The sequence below is a fragment of the Onychomys torridus genome, chromosome X, assembly GCF_903995425.1.
Source record: "Onychomys torridus chromosome X, mOncTor1.1, whole genome shotgun sequence".
Classification (NCBI taxonomy): Eukaryota; Metazoa; Chordata; class Mammalia; order Rodentia; family Cricetidae; genus Onychomys; species Onychomys torridus.
The window spans coordinates 93,014,310-93,035,214 of NC_050466.1; the positions used below are offsets into that span (position 1 = coordinate 93,014,310).

Here is a 20,905-nt window from a genome sequence, read left to right on the forward strand (position 1 = left end):
TCCATCTCTTTTTCCTGGCTAAACGTTAAGTATCTGGAGAGCAAGGCTCCTGACCCCATGGGCAAAAGAGTCATCTGTGGCGTTTAAGGTGTGCCAGGGAAGAGATAAAAGCCTGAAAACAAAATTGCCAAGTGCTGGCACTCGCTGACTCCCGAAAGCTGTTGGGTCCCTGTTTTAAGTGAAAAAGGCCATGGGCTAGCGAATGCCCTGCCAGACCATCAACAGCTTAAAGGTGCCGCCTAGAAAGACAACCAGTCAGCTGACTGCCCCCAGGCACCAAGACGCATCGGTACACCAAGCTAAGACCTCCAGCAGACCTAGGCTTGGCTACAGACACAGCAGGGAACCCAGAATGCAGCAGGGAAACAATCAGTTTCTTTCCTTCTGGACACCAGAGCCATTGACTCAGTCCCGGGAGTTTTAGGATGTCACCCCTCCTTTCTATTGTCAGGAACAGAGGACAGCCTTATTTACCTCCCCAGATTTAATTGTACTTTCAGAGTTACTTAAGGAGAAAGATTTCCAACTAAGATAAGAGCTCATTGTCTCACTTTAAAGTTACCGCCTGTGTTTCTCATGTGCATACAGACAGGGCCACGATCTTTGCCTTGTCCCTAATTCAGAAAAATAAGTCCTCTTCCACTCTCAAGCTCCAGAGGACACCAGGATCCACTGCCTTGTCACCAATTCCAGAGGAATAAGGTATCACCCCTTTCCTTCCCACCTAGGGCCACACAGGGCCGGAGGCAAAAGGGACCATCAAAATATCCAGGCGGTAAGGATATAACAGTCTATCACTATTCAATACTCAGCAACTGTGTAAATACTAAACCAGCAAAACAAACAGGTGCCTTAAATAAACCACCTGGAATAATGCTTGTCTCAGGTAAAAATTAAGCAGAGTACTAAAACATCACAGCCACCTTTTTAACATGTCTCCATCCAGACAGGCCAGATCTACCTCAGATAAATGTCAACTCCAAAAACAAAATAATAATGAGTCTTTTCTCTAAGCTTTTATGTCACCAGTGTCCTGTCAGACAGAAGGTTCCCAGCCACACCATGAAAGACGGACAGCTGCAGAACGAGGCATGACAGAACTTCATCCCAGGACCAGCCCCACCATGAAGGATGGACACAGCTGCAGGACTTCATCCCAGGACTTCAGGAGCCAGCCTCCCCATCTCCCCCCAAGAACCAATCAACGTCCACCATTCAGCCTGAAGCAGTCTTTGAGAGAAGCAGCGCCCCATACCCATCTATCCACATTGTTTTTCTTTTTTTTAAGAACATATGAGTTGGGAATGATAGGAAATCACAACATGTCCACACGGTTGGGCTTTCCCGGCAGACCGCCTAGTTATTTCCGGTTCAAATTAGCCATTTCCAGGTCAGAACATCTTGCATGGCTAGGACTCCGTGGCTTTACATGGTTGCGTAAAGCGCGCACGGCCATGCAATCTACGCGCATGCATGGAGTAGCCACATGCGGTCCTGTACGCATGTGCGGCTCACTCTTACAGCTCTTCTATGGATTTGTCTTGTTTGGGACGTGTTCCTCGTGGGGTAAGAGCGCCAATTTAATAACTAACACCAAGATCTCAAGCCTTCATATGACCGGAAGATTTCTAAAAGTTTAGGTGGTGGTCGTGGCACATGCCTATAATCCCAGCACTTGGGAAGCAGAGGCAAGCAGATCTCTGTGAGTTCAAGGCCAGCCTGGTCTACAGAGATAGTCCAGGACAGGCTCCAAAGCTACAGAAAAACGCTATCTCAAAAAAAGAAAAAGAATAAAAGTTTAACCACTTTCCAATGATGCCATGAACTAGGGACCAAGTCTTTAACACACAAGCTTTACAAAAGAAAAAATAATCCCTCGTTATTTAAAGTAGGGTGAGGGGGGAAGTCAAAGTTTTGAAATATGCCCAGAGCATTGAGTTCTCATTAACAAAGCCTTTTCCACGAGGGAAATTATTTTACCAAAGACTAACTGAAGAAGGGAGATCCCCACCTCTGCCTCTTGAGCCTCACTTGTCTAACCTAATTGCAGAGGTGAACACTTCAAAGCCATTGTAAAGGTCACATCAAAGGGCCAGAAACTCATTCCAAATCTGAGACCTGATCATAGGATTATTCTCTAAACCACTTAAAACCACATCAATAGAGCTCCTTCAGAACTGTAAGGGATTACAACTGAAGAGACTTCAACTTTGAGAACCCATTTTAAAAGGAGAGATGGCTCAGCAGTTAAGAGCACTTGTTGCTCTTGCAGAGAGAGGACCCAGGTTCCATTTCTAGAACCCATGTGAGGATCCACAAAAATCTGTAACTCCAGTTCCATGAGATTCAATTCCCTCTTCTAGCCTCTGCAGGCATCAGGGTTACACATGATGCATATTTACATGCAGATAAAATAGTCATACACATAAAATATAAACAAACAAATCTTTTTTTTTTTAAAGGAGACTCTAGCAAAGACCAAAAACAAGGGGCTACAAAATAAAAATTTTAAGGAAAAGGGGCTGGAGAGATGGATCAGCAGTTAAGAACCCTTGCTGCTCTTCCAGAGGACCTGAGTTCAGAATCCAATACTCTCTTCTGGCTTTCATGGACACATTCACATATGAAGCACTATACGCACATAGTTATAAAAATACTTTTTAAAAATCTCAAAACAAGGGAAGACAAAACAGATGAAATTTTAGCTGATATGTAGAACACATATAATTTCTACTCATATAACTATAAAAATTCACACTAAAGGCCTATTTAGCTTAGTACCTTTTTTAAAAATCAATATATCATGTTCAGATTTCTAAAACAAAACTACAATGCATGTTAAAAGCAATAAAAAAAATCTAAGTAGACAAAATAAGAATTAGAACAAGACTTAAAGTATTTTGTAGTGATCAGATAAGGAATTTATTCATATTTATTTTATCTTATTGCAATACCGGATAGTGAACCTAGGCCTCACATATGCCATGCAAGTGCTCTTTCACTGGACTATATCTTCAGCCTTTGAAAAATAATCTTTAAAAATTCTGAGGTAGCACATCACTAAGTTGCTTGGGCTGACCTTAAACTTACAGGTCCTATTGCTTCAGTCTCTCAACTGAAATTACAGACCTGTGCTACCAGGCCAGGCTTCAAACAAGAAATTTAAATTTTCTTTAATATGCTAAAGGCTTCAGTGGAAAAAGCAGATTGCATGTAAGGACAGATGGGTAATCAATGAAGGAAGGACACTCCAAAAGGAAGAATTGAGACGATAGACTAGAAATTACACATACTATAATAGAAATAAAGAATGAATACATTCTTTGGACTAATTGTCATGACACAATCAATAAAAAAATAGTGAACTTGAAGACATTTCAGCAGAAACTTCACAAACTGAAACGGAGAAAACAAAAATAATGAAAAAAGTAGAAAAGAATATTTAAAACCATGGGACAGTTTCAAAAGCTGATACATATATAATGAGATTATAATAAAACAGGAAAAGGAAAAGAAATATATGATGTCATAACGGTTAAAATTTTTCTGGAATTATTAACATCAAACCAGAAATATAGGAAGAGCATAGAAAAAGCAGGAGGAATCAAAATCTACACCATGTCCTATGATATCCAAACCACAAAAGTGGTATCTCAAAGACAGAGATAAAATTAAAAGAAGCTGAAATTTGAAAAAGTACTTTACCTGTAGAAGAACACAGGTAAAAATAACACTGGACTTCTGAGGACCAAGAATTCGAATATATAAGCCTATTGGGGCCATTCTCATTCAAATCACCACAAGAATAAATAGAAAAGTTACACATAAGGTTAATATTAATAACAGAATTATATCAAAAGATGGTCAGAGGGGATTAACAAGCATCATGACTCAACTTTGCTTTAAGTATAAAGACAGAATGGATTAAAAGAAAATAGGGGTTGGGGATTTAGCTCAGTGGTACAGCGCTTGCCTAGCAAGCCACAAGGTCCTAGGTTTGGTCCTCAGCTCAAAAAAAAAAATAGAGGAATATAAATCATAGTAATATTAATCAAAATTAAGCTGCAATAATTTTACTGATCTTTAAAAAACAATTTTAATACTAAAGACATGTAACAAATAAATAGGATCATTGTCATAATGAAGTGACCAATTCTAAAGCACATTAACAATAGTAATGTGTACATGTGCATACTTTAAAAATGTCAAATTTTGTGGTAAAATCTGATGAATAGCAAGAAATAAAAGAAGAATCCTCTATTATAGTTGGAGACTTTCAAAACCACTTCATTAGTAATTAATAAAAGTAACAGGCAGAAAATAAGTAAGGACATGGTTGAAGTAAACATCAATCATTTGGGTCTAAATAACATATAAAGTATTAATACTTCAACCAACAGTAGCAGAATACACTATTCAAGCTCACAAAATCATTAACCAAAATAAACCACATTCTAGGCCAAAAATAAATCCTAACAAATTAAAAATAATACATACCATATAAAGTATGTTCTCCAATACCAATAAAAATAAGTTTAGATATCAGTAACAAAATGATAGCTGGCATATTTCAAAGATTAATTTAACCAACACACTTCTACTAGCCACATAGGTCAAAAATTTCAAGAGAAATTTTAAAGTATTTTGAACTATACAGAAATAAAATTACAAGCTGGAGATATAGCTTAATGGGTAGAGTGCTTGTTTAGCATGTATGAAGGCTCAGTACTGAAAAATACTGAGTAGTGTGGCATACAACTGTAATCCCAGTACTTGGGGGGTGGAAACAGAAAAAGTTCAAGGCCAGTTCAGTGTATTGGAGGCCAGTCTGGGCTACATGAAACCCTATCTCAAAAACCCAAAACAAAACAAAAGAGAATTTATAATTTATCATTATTTGTAAGACACAGAGAAATAATAATGGGGAATTTATATAATTCAAAACATATTATAAAAGATCTAATCTGGATGACATTCAAACTGATGATGTTTGTGAACTCACACTAAAAAAATCCTAGACTACCGGGCAGTGGTGGCGCACGCCTTTAATCCCAGCTCTCGGGAGGCAGAGCCAGGAGGATCTCTGTGAGTTCAAGGCCAGCCTGGGCTACCAAGTGAGTTCCAGGAAAGGCACAAAGCTACACAGAGAAACCCTGTCTTGGAAAACAAAACAACAACAAAATCCTAGACTATATGGAGGTTGGGGAAAACTAGCAAAGAATAGGGCCTACATTAGTACAAAATATTTGTCTTAGTTAGGGTTTACTATTGCTGTGAAGAGAAACCATGAACACGTCAACTCTTATAATGCAAAAAAAAAAAAAAGGCAGTGGTGGTGCACACCTTTAATCCCAGCACTCAGAAGGCAGAGCCAGGTGGATTTCTGTGAGTTCGAGTCCAGCCTGGTCTACAGAGTGAAATCCAGGACAGGCACCAAAACTACATAGAGAAATCTTGTCTTGAAAACAAACAAACAAACAAAATGCATTCAGTCCAACTTCAAAAGTCCCCATAATCTATCACGGTCTCCACAATGTTTAAGAGTTCCAAGTCTCTTTTGAGATGGAGGACATTTTTAATCCCCTTGTAAAAATCAAAATAAAAAAGCAGCTCACATACTTCCAACATATAATGAATGGTGCAGCTTTCCTCAGCGGGTATCCCACAACTCTGGCATCTCTATATCTTGGGTTCTCCAAGGCAATCCAGCCTGCAACTTCACAGCTTCACACAAAGGCGTCTCTACTAGGCCGGTTAGTTATTAAGCGGCGCTTTACCTTCACGAGGAACACGTCCCGAACACGACAAGACCACAGAAGAGTTTTTATTAAAGAGGATAGAGGTGACAGGCCTGTGTGAAACACACATGGGTGAGGAGAGGAGAGAAGAGAAGAGAGGACAGAGAGGAGAAGAAGAAGAGGAGAGGAGAGAGGAGAGTAGAGTAGAGAAGAGACCTGTGCAAAATGGCGCCGGCTTTTTAAAGAGTGAGCCGCGCATGCGTACAGGACCACATGTGGCTACTCCATGCATGCGCGTAGACTGCATGGCCACGCTCACTTTACGCAACCATGTAAAGCCACGGAGTCCTAGCTATGCGAGATGTTCTGACCTGGAAATGGCTATTTTGAACCGGAAATAACTAGGCGGTCTGCCGGGAAAGCCCAACCATGTGGACATGTTGTGATTTCCTGTCAAGGCCTCCATTCTGGGACACCTCTGACACATGCCTGGCCTCAGCGGCTGTCCTTAAGTGCAGAGGGAGACCACTTCTATAAACTGTTTCTTCTATCCTTAACTCTAAAGCCAGAACCACATGGCTGAAGCTGCTTCCTGGGGCTGGAACATGGCCTCCTAGTTTAATTACATCTTCATCAGCTTTCTGTTTCCTTTACTGCCTAAGCTTGGTTGTCCTGAAACTTGACCTTTAGACCAGGCTGGCCTCAAACTCAGAGATCCACCAGCTTCTGCCTTCCCAGTGCTGTGACATGCACTCCCCACCCCACCCTCCCAACCCGAGTCTAAACTTTAATTCCTTTCCACAAGTTGGAAATTTAACTGGGTGGGATCTTGCCCTGAGGTCACCACTCTCTTTATTCCATTCCTTAATCTGTTTATCTCCTTGAATAAAGAACTTAGAGCTCTACTCTGCTTTCTGGTGCTCTTTTTCTCCTCAAATAGTTTTCCTTGCTCAGCTTGCTCCTTTCATTATGTATCTTCACTAAAGTTACCACTAATATCCACATGACAGAATCTATACTAGACTGTCTTGAGAATTCTTCTGCCAACAGAATTAATCCAAATCTCTTCACTTTAGCCTCAAGCAGACTCTTTGGACAAGGGCAAAAGGCAGCCACTATCTTCACCAAAATATCACAAGAATGATCTCTAGACAACATATTAAAATTCTTTTATGAAACCTCTTGAGTGAGCCCAGGATAGTTCAAATAACTCTTAACATCGCTGTCTTCCATGATATTCTTACTAGTATAGCCCATTAAGCAATGCTTAAAGCATTCCACTGCTTACATAGTCCAAAGTACCAAAGTCCAAATTCCCCCAAATAAAAACATGGTCAGGCCTATCAAAGAAATACCCCACTTGCGGTACCAACTTCTGTCTTAGTTAGGGTTTACTATGGCTGTGAAGAGACACCATGACCACGGCAACTCTGATAAAGGAAACACTGAATTGAGGGTGGCTCGCTGACAGTTTCAGAGGTTCAGTCCATGATGATCATGATGGGAAGCATGGCAGCCTGCTGGAGCTGAGAGTGCTACATCTTGGCAGGCAACAGGAAGTCGACTCACTATCGCACTGAGGGAAGCTTGAAAAAAAGAGAACTCAAAGCCCACCCCCACAGTGACATACTTCTAACAAGGCCACACCTCCTAATAGCACCATTACCTTAGGGGCCACTTTCTTTCAAACCACCACAGTATTTATAAGTCAAAATATATAATCAGTTCTGAAGAAAAATAAATAAAAATACAACAATCCATCTTTGCATATCAACTACAAAACAGCTGTAACATTGCTAAGAAGGAAAACAGTCATCAACTTTTTAACGATTTGGAAGATTAATCACTTTTAGAAACTGGAAAACGTTGTCTAGAATGCTCATTGCTACTACTGTGCTCTAATGCCTCAAATTACCCCTTATAAAAGGATAAGTTTTTTTCAAGTGACAACTCATGCTTATGAGGATGTGGAGCAAGAGGAACACTCCTCCACTGCTGGTGGGAGTGCAAATTTGTACAGCCACTGTGGAAATCAATATAGCAGTTCCTCAGAAAATTGAGAATCTATCTCAAGACTCAACTATACTACTCTTGGGCATATACCCAAAGGACACTCTATCCTACCACAAGGACGCTTGCTCATCTATATTCATTGTGGCTTTATCCATAATATCTACAAACTAGAAACAACCTAGATGTCCCTAAACAGAAGAATGGATTTATAAACACATTTACACAAAGGAGTATTACTCAATGGTTAAAAAAATGACATTGTGAAATTTGCAGGTAAATGTATGTAACTAGAAAAATCATCCTGAGTGAGGTAACCCAGACCCAGAAAGACAAATATAGTATAAGTGGATATTAGCCATTAAATAAATGATAACCATGCTAAAATCCACAGACCTAGAGAGGTTAGGTAAAGAGGAGAGGTAAAGGGGAGAAGCATGGATCTCCCTGGAAAGGGGAAACAAAGGGTGAGCAAGAAGTGGGTGGGGATGGGAACAGGAGAAATCAGATACAGGGAGGGATGGAAGGAGAGAGTACTAGGAGAGATGAATGGAATTCGTGGGCATTTAAGGGGCGAGTAGAAACCTAGTGCAGTGGAAACTTCCTAGAATCTATGAGGATGACCCTAGTGAGAATTCCTAGTAAGGGAGGAAACAGAGTATGAACTGGCCATCTTTTATAGCTAGGCATGGTTTCCAGTGATGGGACTGGGTTACATTTGGTTGAGTTGTTGGCTAGGTAGATCCCAAGAAGATCTCTAAACAACCCAGGCTAGGACAGAAGGTTGCCCTCTGAACACTGACAGCATGTGTGTGTGTGTGTGTGTGTGTGTGTGTGGTAATGTTTTATTTGTGCTGAAATGTGGTGATATTTTATTTGTATATTAATAAATAAAGTTTGCCAGGAGATAAGTTAGCACAAGCCCTTAATCCGATCACTTGGCAGGCAGGGTCTCTGTGTTCAAGATCACACTAGGGAACAAAGCCAAGCATGGTACACTTCTTAATTCCAGCACCAACCAAAGAGACCTGGAGGTCTGTACAGACAGGCAGTAACAAGGAAGTAAAGTAGCTGGGCTAAGAGCCAATGAAAGGGCAGAACAGCAAGGCAATAAGGTACAGATAGATAGGAAGTAGCTCTCTTTGGGGAGATGCAGAGCTGGTGAAGTAAGGTTGGTGGCTCTCACTATTTCCCTGATCTTTAAAGCTTTACCCCTATATTTGGCTCCATGTTTTTTTATTTTAATAAGACCATTTAGAAATTTGTCTACATTTGTGGAGGGGGGCGGGAATCACTGCTGAAGACAACTACCACTCAGCTCATTGAACATTGTACTGACTACTCTGTCAATTTGACATACAAACTAGGGGTACCTGAAAGGAGGGGACCTTAATTGAGAAAATGCCTCCATGAGATCCAACTGTAAGGCATTTTCTCAATTAGTGATCAACGGGGGAAGGTCCAGCCCATGGTGGGTGGTACCATCCCTGAGCAGGTGGTCCTGGGTTCTATAAGAAAGCAGGCTGAGCAAGCCAGGGGAAGCAAGCCAGTAAGCAGCACCCCTCCATGGCCTCTGCATCAACTTCTGTCTCCAGGTTCCTGTCCTGTTTGAGTTCTTGTATTGATTTCCTTCAGTGATGAACAGCAATATGAAAGTGTAAACCAAATAAACCCTTTTCTCCCCAACTTGCTTTTTCATCATGATATTTCATCAAAGCAATAGTAACCCTAATGAAGACAAATGTAGAGAGGTTGAGCCGGGTCAGGCTTGGAGCTTTTACCCCTACATTCTAGTTTCTGGTGTGAGAAGGTACTCTACAGAGTACAAAAGAGAAACCTGAACACCAACTCACTCATAAAACCCTCTGTCCTGCCTGCAAGATGTGCTGAGACAATGGTGGCACAGAACATGTGGGAGTGGCCAACCAATGTTTGCTCTAACTTGGGGCCCATGACATGAGAGGGAGCTAATGCTCTATACTGCATGGATGACCAGGAACCAGAGACTGGACAGTCCAGAGACATAGGGTAGAACCAAACACAACTAAAAAAAAAATCAATGAAATGATTCCTAACAATATTCTCCTATAGTCATAGATCGGTGCCTTGTCTAGTCAACATCATACAGGCTTCCTCTGGCAGCAGACGGGAACAGGTGCAGAGACACACAACCAGACATTATGGAGGAAGAATCTAAATTGGAGGTATCCTTTGGGTCCCTCTCCTTGGAGATGGGGACCCTACAGAAGGTGGGGGGACGACTGTATGAGTCATAGGGAAAGCAGGATACCAGGAGAACATGGCCATCTGAATCAAGTAAGTAGGGCTCACAATTACAAAACCTGCATGGGTCTGCACTAAGTCCTCTGTGTATATGTTATAAAGGTGAGAGGGGGTGTATCTCTGACTCTTGACTTCAAGCTCTTAGGACTCTTTTCTTCCTATTGGGTTGCCTTGTCCAGCTTCGATAAGAGGGCTTTCATGTTGCCTTATTGTATCTTGTTTTGTCTCTTGGAGGCCTGCTCTTTTCTAAAGAGGAAACAGAGGGGGAATAAGCCTGGGGGAGAGGGAATGTAGAGGGGAGATTTGTATGAGAGAAGACTCTGTTTTCAATGTTTAAAAATAAAAAAAAGTATTTTCTATAGGCACTCATAATTTCCATCCATCTCTTCCTTTTCCAGATCTAAAAGGAATCAAACATACTTTTGAAGGAGTTTCTCTGTACATTTTTGTTGACTTCTAGTTAGCTTGCAAGAATTTAGAAAAGCAATTTCCATTCTATGAGTTTTATTTGTTGACTAAAAACCAAATATTAGTATTCTAAAAATATTTTAATCTCCAACAATGTTAGTAGCTAGATTTCACACCTTGATATTGACCTGTCACCAAGCAACAGAAATCCATATTTTTGAAGGACTGGATACACTTTAAAAATAAATCCTAATGTAAATGTCATTACTGAAGACTCCTCCCTTTAGCTAGACTAATTAGTCATGTTCTAACCTGCCCTCTTCAATTCTCAAGGGAGTCCGGAAAACCATCTGCCTTTTTTCTTATTAACAAGGTACTTACATTCAGCTAATAAAGACCAATTTACTAATGTTGCCTTGCGTAAGAGCTCAGAATCACTGGGTGGTGGTGGCACACGCCTTTAATCCCCCCACTGGGGAGGCAGAGCCAGGTGGATCTCTGTGAGTTCCAGGCCAGCCTGGTCTACAGAGGGAGATCCAGGAAAGGCTCAAAAGCTACACAGAGAGACTGTCTCGAAAAAAAAAAAAACAACTCAGAATCACCTTTCTCCTTAATAATTTGTATGTAAAAGATAATTCAGCAACCAACATGGTGCTAAAATGAACACAAAAGTTAAAATTTTCAACATTAGCTACTAAATTCATTTCTAATATTGTCCTCTATTCTGCTTAAACGAATACAGTGAAGTATAGACTCATGATCTATTGCTTAATAGCTTGATTTAAGGACACATTTATTTCAGGAATAGGTCAGATTAAGTGGGAGGGTCCTCAAGAGAGCTCAAAGCTGAGAAAGGAGAAGTAAAAAATGAAGAGTCGGACTATGGTTTTACTTTGGTTTTTCAATTACTTACTTTTTCTTTCCATTTACTTTTGTATAGAACAAAAGTTCTACCCTCTGTTTCTTTGGTAATCTACTTAATTTGTAATCTTTTGACTATCATCTCTTTATTTTTCCAACTCTGGCCTGCCTCCTGAGCTTGCCCTGCAATCTGTATCACTGAATGCACTGCTCTCTATCTAGATGTTCTGCTATCATCTCAGCATGTCCAAAAGTGAAGTCTTCATTCTACAAACTTACTATCTGCTTCTGTTGAAAGCATTACCATTCTTGCATTCCTGGCATCATCTTTGAATTTTACTCTGCTTTCACTCCTAATAACCAATCTGTTGTTGTGTCTTAATTCTACTTCACAACATCTCTGGTATCTTTCCCTCCCACAATCACTTTTCTACCATGACTTCTCTACAGTCTGCTGTTACTTCTTCCCTATACTGGTCTCATAATAAATTGACAAATATTTGCCATATGAAGGCATAAAATGGATGGATGGTATGTATCCTTAGAGTAGATCTTTTACTGCTTTAATCTATCTTCTACAATAGAGCCAGATTAACTTCTTAAAGCATACAAAAGTTAATAAAACCATATTAGTGTGTTACTCAAAATCGAAGCTCTTATTTTTCACTTATAAATTTCTTGCTTTATGGTGAAGGTATTTCATATTAGGAACTTTATCTCTCTAAACTTACTTCCAGTTACTTTGAAGTATCATCCTTTCAATGGAACCAAGATGGGCTATGCACTTTTCCACATATACTATATGTTCTCACTAGGCCACTGTTCAACTTATCTCTACTTCTCTAACAATAGGACTTATATAGGACTATAAAGGTGTCATTTCCTCAGCAAAATCTTTCCTGACTCCTCATCATGGTGGTTCCTCCCATCTTTCCTCTAAAACCCCACAATACTTGAATAGTACTTCTTTAAATCATTTATGACCCATCGTGTCTCATAAAAATAAGATAAATTTTACCTTATCCTGATATGATTTGAGGGAAGAAATTTGCTTTATCTACAGTCTTATTTACATTTGAATACCTGTACTTTGGTTTCTCTTCAGATTGTATGAATCTTTTACCTTCTACATTTAAATATCATACAGTGAATACCAAAAACAATATTTTGTATATGTTCTCAAATATTTCGGGGCAGGGGAAAGATTGAGCAAATAAAAGGACATATACATTTAAAACTGAGAGGGGTCTCTAAAATATCTTGAGGGTCTGTATACTGAAAGCACTCAGGTTTTTGTGACTTTTTTTTCTTACAATTTATTATTTTTCTCATTGAAGTTTTTATTTGGTACTTATGGCTACAGTTGTACATTGTCTTCTTCTTTACAATTTATCAGAAATATGTTTAAAATAAGCACCAGCAAGGCTCTCAGGAACTTCTTTTTAAAATATTCCATATGCTTTCTTATAACCAATGTTTCTGCATCTTATACACTTGTTTTGGAGTAGATTCCATTAAGTTAACACGAACTTTTGATTCAGAAAAAATATATCAGTATCATACAACTTCTGCTCAATGAATGAAATAATTATGTAAACTAATGAAAGTCCTAAAAGTTGGCCATGTTCCACTGACTGTAACTTCCTTACTAGAAAAAGTTACAGTATATTTTAACAAAGCATATTCTTACCTTTGCACCACCCAAAAATCCCAGGGAGATGGCAACTCTGGCTCGTAGATCTGGCCTGTCTTTGGGCCACACGTAAGAAAGCATTGCTTTAATGATTTTTCTAGTATCAACGTCTTTTAACTGTGGAAAGAGAGAAAACAAAGGTAGCAAGTAGGAAGTAATACCATTTCAAATTTAACTAATTTCCCCTAAATATATTATAATAAAACTATTACAGTATACTCATTCATAATTATGGGGATGGGGTGATAGGGGTGGTGGGTGGGTGTATGCAAGGGAAAGCATGCATGTGGAGGTCAGAAGACAATTTAAGAATAAGTTCTTCATTTCTACCAAGTGGGTCCCTGGAATTGAACTCAGGTCCTCAAGTTTGGCAGCAAGCGCCTTTACCCACCAAACTCTCACTAGCCACAACCAAACTTTAATATTGTAGAATTATATAAATATCTAAGAAATACATGAAAACATTACAAACATAACTAACTTTCATTCTGAACCAAAGGATGATTCCAGCCAAGATTCCTAGCAATAGAAGATCCATAGCCTGAACTGGCCATCTCCTACAAGGAGGCAAGACTTCCAGTGGAGGGAATCGGAAACCAATCCAGCCATATAACCTTTAACCTGCCTATAAGGGTGGCCTAGAGACTGAGGGAGTGGCCAACCAATGACTTGCTGTAGAATAATCCTCTTGTACACTGTAAACATTTGTCAATTGAATTTGTTTAATAAAACACTGATTGGCCAGTAGCCAGGCAGAAAGTACAGGTAGGGCATGACTGGTCTAGCCTAAAACCCATGCCAGGAGAGAAAGTCAACCCCTGATACTGGCTGAAGCACCAAGACCCACAGGCTGGATGACCCAGAGACCTACAATTTTAGAACCAAACATGATTAGAGAAAAAATGTCAATGTAATGATGCCTAATGATATTCTGCTATACACATAGATTGGTGCCTAGCCCAGTTGTCAGAAAGGCTTCATCCAGCAACTGATGGAAACAGATGCAGACCCACAGACAAACATTAGGTGTAGTGTGGGGAATCCTTCAGAAGAGGGGAAGAAAGGATTATAGGAGCCAGAGGGGTCAAGGACACCACAAGAAAACTCATAAGAATCAATTAACCTGGGCTCATAGGAGCTCACAGAGACTGGACCAACAACCAGGGAGCCTGCATGGGACTGACCTAGGCATTCTCCATATATGTTACAGTTGTGTAGCTTGATTCTTTTGTGGGACTCCTAAGAGTGGGAACAGGGACTGTCTCTAACTCTTTTTCTGGCTTTTGGAACCCTACTCCTCATACTGGGTTACCTTGCCCAGCCTTAATACATGGGGAGAGGTACTTAGTCTTACTGCAACTGGATATGCCATGTTTTGTTAATATCCATGGGAGGCCTGTCCTTCCTGAACAGAAAGGAAGAGTGGATTGGGGAGTTGGAACAGAGGGGGTTTGGAGGTGAGGAACTGGGAGGAGAGGAGGGGGAAGAAACTATGGCTGGGATATAAAATACATAAATAAGTATTTTGGGGGGAAAAAGGAACAAGCTCAATTGCTTTTTCAATGTTATTCATTTCTGAACTGGGTTCTGTAGCTTAGTTGGTAGAGTTCTTGACTAGCATGAAGAGACCCCAGATCTGATTTCCAACACCACATAAAATTGGACATAGTGGGCCAGGACTATAATCTCAATTCCAGCACTCAAGATGTGAAAGCAGGAAGATCAGAAACCCAAGGTAATCCTTGGCTACATATAAAACTCAAGGCCAGAACCCCAGCCCAAACACACACAAACACACACACACATTTTAATAATTTTTCTTCAACTTCTTACTTTCATCTATTGTCATGTGCATACTGCTAAAAGAATTATTCAGTTGTGGCATGGGAACATGAGCCATACATATTTTTTTTAACTACTAAGAAATAAAAACATTACAGAAGCCTTAAAATAGTTCTGTAATCCCATCTTCTTGGTGAACTCTGCATTCCTAAATCCAAATTCATCATGGCACAGACTTAGAGTATTGCATTTAGGAAAGCAGGATTCTTGGTATTGACAATACCGTAGCAATTTGAGATTATTTAAAATGTCAACCACTTTTTTTGTTATGCTTAATCTGATCCAAATAGAGCTCACATTTATCTTTTTCATGTTTCTAAGACAATATTCCCATTAAGTCTTTGGTTTTGGTTTCAGCTTTAGAGATAGAGTTTTAATAATCAAATTAATATTTTAGTGTGTTGTAGGCCCAGATGTATGCATGGGTGTGTGTGCTTGTGCACCAATGTGTAGAGGCCAGAGGAAGATGTCTAAATCTTCCCCTAACATACACTGCCTTATTCTTTTTGGGTAAAGTCAATCTGTAAAGCTGGAGTTTACTTTTTTCTTGTGTTTGGTAGATAGCATTATCCATCAAACCTCTTGTCTCTTCTCTCCATAGCACTGGGGGATACAGAAGCAGGCCTAAGGATACATGGATGCTAAGATCCAAACTTAGGTCTTCATAGTTGTAGATCAAGTGTTTTTAACGACTAAGCTATGTCTCCAGCCCTCCAAGTTCATACTTTCTGAACCCAAAATAAGGAGATAATATAATAATTTTCTAAAATTACTATATTATTATAGTTAGTGAAATAATTCCCATTCAAAAATAAAATAATAGCTCAATGTCTGGAAAAGAAAAAAGATGTTCTTTACTGGTAAGGGTATACAGCAGTGAGCACTAAATACACATTAGTGGGGAAAATGCTGAAATAATATATCTGGAAAGCAATTTCATAACTAACACAAGCTTTTAAAATAATTCTGTCCTTTGTGCCCAAAAATCCACTTCTGAGAACTTCTGCTAAAAATAATCTAAACACTGTGTTCCAAGTTGAATCTGAATCTATTTTACCTGAAAAAATCTCTTGAATCTGTCAAATTATTTCCATTTCCAATCACTAATAAAATTCAAGTTATCATTCTTACCAAAGCAAACAAACAAATAACACCATGGCAGCCTCCTAATTTATCTCCCTGTATTTACTCTATTCCCTATCTAGTACATTCACCCTACAATCAAATACCCTTTAGCTTAGAACCGTTAAGCAATACCCTATCATTCTTGAACTAAAGAAAAGTCTTCAACGTAGCATGTGAGGCTCTGCTTAGCCTGGAATATAGCCATGTTTTATACTATTATTACTATTGTTTTCAGTGTTCAGTACGTACTGGCCTACTTTTAGTTCCCTAAACATATTTTTGTATAACTGTGTTCTGTGTCTAGAAAATCCTCCTTACAAAATACATTGCTATTCCCCTACCCCCAGGTCTTTAAACCTGTTAACTACCTTCAGCAACACAGAAGCATTTCTTCAATGAAGTTATCTCTAACACTAGTCAGGATCCTTTTTTTCTGTTTTATCTTATAGATCATGATTCTTTTAGAGTTTCTACTTCTGTCAGAAACTACATATATAGCAAGATGGCCCCTTGGGTAAAGACACCTGCCACCAAGCCTAGTGAAGTGGGTTTAATCCCTGGAATCTACATAGTTAAAAGAGAATCATCAACCTCTGTAAGGTGTCATTTGATCTTCACAGAGGTACCACAGCATGCAAACAAACAAATAAACATTTTTTAAAAGTCATCCCTGGTTACATAGACCCAGTAAGAAAGAAGGAAGGGAAGGAAGAAGGGAGATTGGGAGGGATGAAGGGAGGAAAAGGTAAAAAGACAGAAAGAAAGAAAAAAGAGAGAAGGAAAGGGGGAAGAAACTGCTCGTGTGTGTATGTGTGTGTGTGTGTTCCAACAAGGCCACCTCCTAATAGTGTCACTCTCTTTGGGGGCCATTTTCTTTCAAATCACCACAAATATCATATATTTTCTCAAATGGATAATTTAAATTTAAATGTGTTATGTGAGTATAGGTCTATACATATGGAAGCAAGAGAATTGCTTGGTGAACGGAAAGTAACCAGTGAGGGGGAAGAGAAGTTGATACAGAGCAAGTACAAGCCATGTACAGTGAGGTAAGTATATGAGAATCTCATAATGAAACTCATTATTTTGTATGTTGAGTAAAAATAAACTTTTAATTAAAAAAGAAAACTCTACATCAGAGTTAACTAAAATTTTAAAAATAATGAATAAAGAAATAAATATTTGGCTATAACAATGTTTTTGCCTAGGCTGTTTTAATAGAAACAAAATTAGAAAATAATACCCCAAACACATTAACAATAGTAGCTTGAGTAAACAGAATAACTGATAAATTTTTATATTCTTTTTACTTGTTTATATTTTAAATCATATAATTAAAAAATTAATTTCAAAAAGGGGAAAGTTATGCAATTTAAAGTAAATGTGTACAGCAATGAGTGGGCAGAAGCTAACATACAACAAACCCAGAAGAGTACATCATAAAACACAGGGTACTTTTTATATTATGATCAACCTCATAGAGCTCAGCAAACTACTTCGCTTGTGTTTTAGACAGTTTATTGTGCAAAGAGTAAACAGAAATAAAATTGCTTGTATTATACAAAAACAGAAGGACTGTCATCTCGAGCTGTTTCAAATCCTTAAGATGGCAAAAATATGAAATGCCAAAAGTCTAGTTCCTATGTTTTATTTTACACATACACACATACTTATAACTGGTAAGGCATTTTAAAAAGGAATGAGGCAGTAATTTTAAAATTCACTTTTTCCAATCGAATGATCACAAAATAAATATAATTCAATGCATTATAACACAAACTGGGGCATTTCAACTACTTTCCCATTTCACAAGTTTTGTCTGCCTTCTTTTTCTTGATGGAATAATGGAAAAAAGGCCCTGTTTCCACATATCTTTAGAAACATTCCCTCCTGTCAAAACCTTCTACAACACACCCCAGAAATTTTTCAATAAGGACACAGAGAAGTTACGGCTAAGAGCAAGAAAATTATTCTAGTTGGCTTAATAGTGCATAAAATGTCACCACTTCATTTAACAAAATGGGTTCTGAAGTTGTGTAATCATGCATTATGAGTCCATTAAGCTGTAAAGGACATGACTTCAGTTAGAGTTTAGATAAACTATAAAGTTTGAAAAATGTCTTTTTTAAAAAGTAAAGGCCAAATCAAAAAAGCATTTTAGAGCCTGAGACACAGTTTTAAAGAATTTTAAACCAACTTATTCCTGCTGCACCAGAGAAAATAAAATTGGGGCCCTTCATATAGATTCTAAAAGATAATATACCACCTTCCAAAAGCACCTGTTATTCATCTTAGACAATCCTCAAAAACAAATGGGTTTTATCTACAGCAAGAAAAAAAAATCAGCAAATAGCTTGAGACTAATTTATCACCTTTATACCAACTTTGCATTGTCATCTTAACTCAGCATACATACCCCTTTAAATCACATTCTTAAAGAAATGTTGGGAAATGTAATTTAATCAAGATGATGATGATAAATTGGTTTTTGAAAAATATGAGATGGTGCTCGCCATCAAGTCTGATACCTGAGTTAAATACCAGGAACCTGTATGGTGAAAGAGAGAGATGATGCCACAAGTGGTCCTCTGACCTTTACATACCCAATGGGCACAGACACACAGACACAGACAAAATAACAAAGGGACTTTTAAATGAAGAAAAAAATTAAAAACTACATTCTAAGGAGCAACTGTATAATAGAAAATGGAAAAGAGATCAAGCAATAATTAAAGGACATGAAAAAGTAGAAGTTGCTGAAGTAACTGATGCTATTCTAATTTTTTCTTTTAGACTCCCTCATACATATATAAGCAAGAACTATGAAATTCATTTTTTAAAGTAAGTTTTAAAATGGAATTTAAAAGCAGTATTTTAAAACATAATATTTGAGGTAGAGGCAGGAAAACTGTGAGTTAGAGACTAGCCTAGACATCCTAGTAAGATTCCATCTAAAAAAATAAAAAATAAAAAGCCAAAACAAAAAGTACTGATGACTCTAAGAAGACAGCGAAAGCTCTCTAAGGCTGAGTGCCATAGAAATGTTTTTGGGTTTGTTTTTGTTTTTTGGTTTTTTGTTTTGTTTTGTTTTGTTTTGGTTTGGTTTGGTTTTTCGAGACAGGGTTTCTCTGTAGCTTTGGAGGCTGTCCTGGAAATCGCCTTGTAGACCAGGCTGGCCTGGAACTCACAGAGATCCACCTGCCTCTGTCTCCCGAGTGCTGGGATTACAGGCATGCGCCACCACCACCCGGCATAGAAATGTATTTTAAAGGGTTACAAAAGCAGGAGTACATCTTCTTTCCTCCACCACTTAGAAACTGCATCTAATGTGGCCTTCTTGTTGTAGCTAAATAGCCTCAAATTTAAAACCTGGAAATGATATGTAAGCCTCATTACATTGCAAACTAGTACTATATATGAGTCTTAGCAGGTACTTAGAAGCTGCTTTTGTTTAAAAAAAAAAAAAAGAAAAGAAAAGAAAAAAGAAAAGAAGCTGCTTTTGCTTAAAAAGAGAAAAAGAATAAAAAAAAAGCATTGAATCTTCATTTGGAGCCACAGGGTTAACTGAAAACAGGATGAAAGTTTAGTAATTCTACATTCATTTTTATGTCTTCTGCACTTTGGCTCTGACTCCTCAGACTTTTTGTTTGACTCCATGGAGTCATATGGAGTGTCCACCTAACTCAAAGCTGAAGACATAGACATGAGAGTCACAGTCCTAAACCTATAGTCACCTCAGATTAAGAAAGAACAAAGCATGAAACAGACCACTCCACAGCTGCAGATGAGGGTAATTGCCTATGATGGTGAGGCTATCCCTGAAACAAAACACTCATTTAATGGGAACCAGATTAATCACTTTAAGCAATGATACTGGTAACAACTTCTTCAGAACACCTAGTAGATCCAGAATTGAAACAATGATCAACCAAACCACACTCGGACCAGGACCAATTTATTAAGCATACTTATAGCTTTTCCTCCCAATTCTTCCTCTAGTTAAAGCTAAAGCTTATGTTGGTACCCTGAATATACTGTTCCTCTTAAATCCACTTTCACTGCTTTTCCCCATTACTCCTCTCTTTACCCAACTTATTAGGACATATAGCCACAACTGGCTAACTGGAATTGCTGGACCTGGGAATGTGCCCTAAGTCCCCTGTTTCATGAAAATGACATTTCTTTTAAAAGCTTTTTGCCTTTTTTTAAGTTTTGATTTATTCTTTGAGAATTTCATACAATGTATTTTGATTGTATTCTTCCCCTTCCCCAACTCCTCACCAATACTCGCCCACTTCTCTACATCATTCAACCTCATCTTTTATCTCTCTTTCTCTTTTTCTTAAATAAAAGAAACCAGTCCTGTCTAAATGTTTTAGATGACTACTTCTGGATATGGGGCCTGCCCTGGAGTGTAGTTGATATACCAGGTAGCATTCTATAGAAGAAAACTAATTTTCCCTCTCCTAGCAGAAGTTAACTACCAATAGCTTCTCAGCTAAAGAAGGGACTTCATACCCACCTCTCCTCTATGGTGGGACTTGATCTGCCTTGAGTTTATGTAGGTCAAAATTTCTGTGAGCTCATAGGTGCAAATTGCTTTGCCATGTCTGAGAAACAGTTTCCTTGAAGTCAACTAACAATCCTGGCTCTTATACCCTTTCTGCCCCATTTTCTGCATAGATCCCTGAGTGTTGAGGGGAGACGTGTGATATAGACATCCCATTAGGACTGATCCTTCCAATGTCTCTTAATCTTTCTGCACACTGACCAGTTGTGGGTTTCTGTTTTAACTGCCATCTCCTGCAAAAAGAAGCTTCTCTGATGGGTGTTAGGCAATACACTGACCTATGTGTATAGTAATATATTCATTTATTAGAATAATTTCTCCTAAGTCCCAAAACCTATCTAGCCACAGGTTCTTGGTCTCACTGACAGTGTCAAG

At 38.6% G+C, this 20,905-nt stretch overlaps 1 protein-coding gene across 1 annotated transcript in view; it reads right to left on the reverse strand.

The window, feature by feature from the left end:
- The window catches only part of Abcb7 (ATP binding cassette subfamily B member 7), a 147,180-nt gene that overhangs the window by 47,079 nt on the left and 79,196 nt on the right, over positions 1-20,905 (reverse strand). The window contains exon 4 of the mRNA XM_036174684.1: positions 12,991-13,110. Coding sequence (XP_036030577.1) covers positions 12,991-13,110 — 120 coding nt within the window. The remainder of the gene's footprint in view (positions 1-12,990; positions 13,111-20,905) is intronic.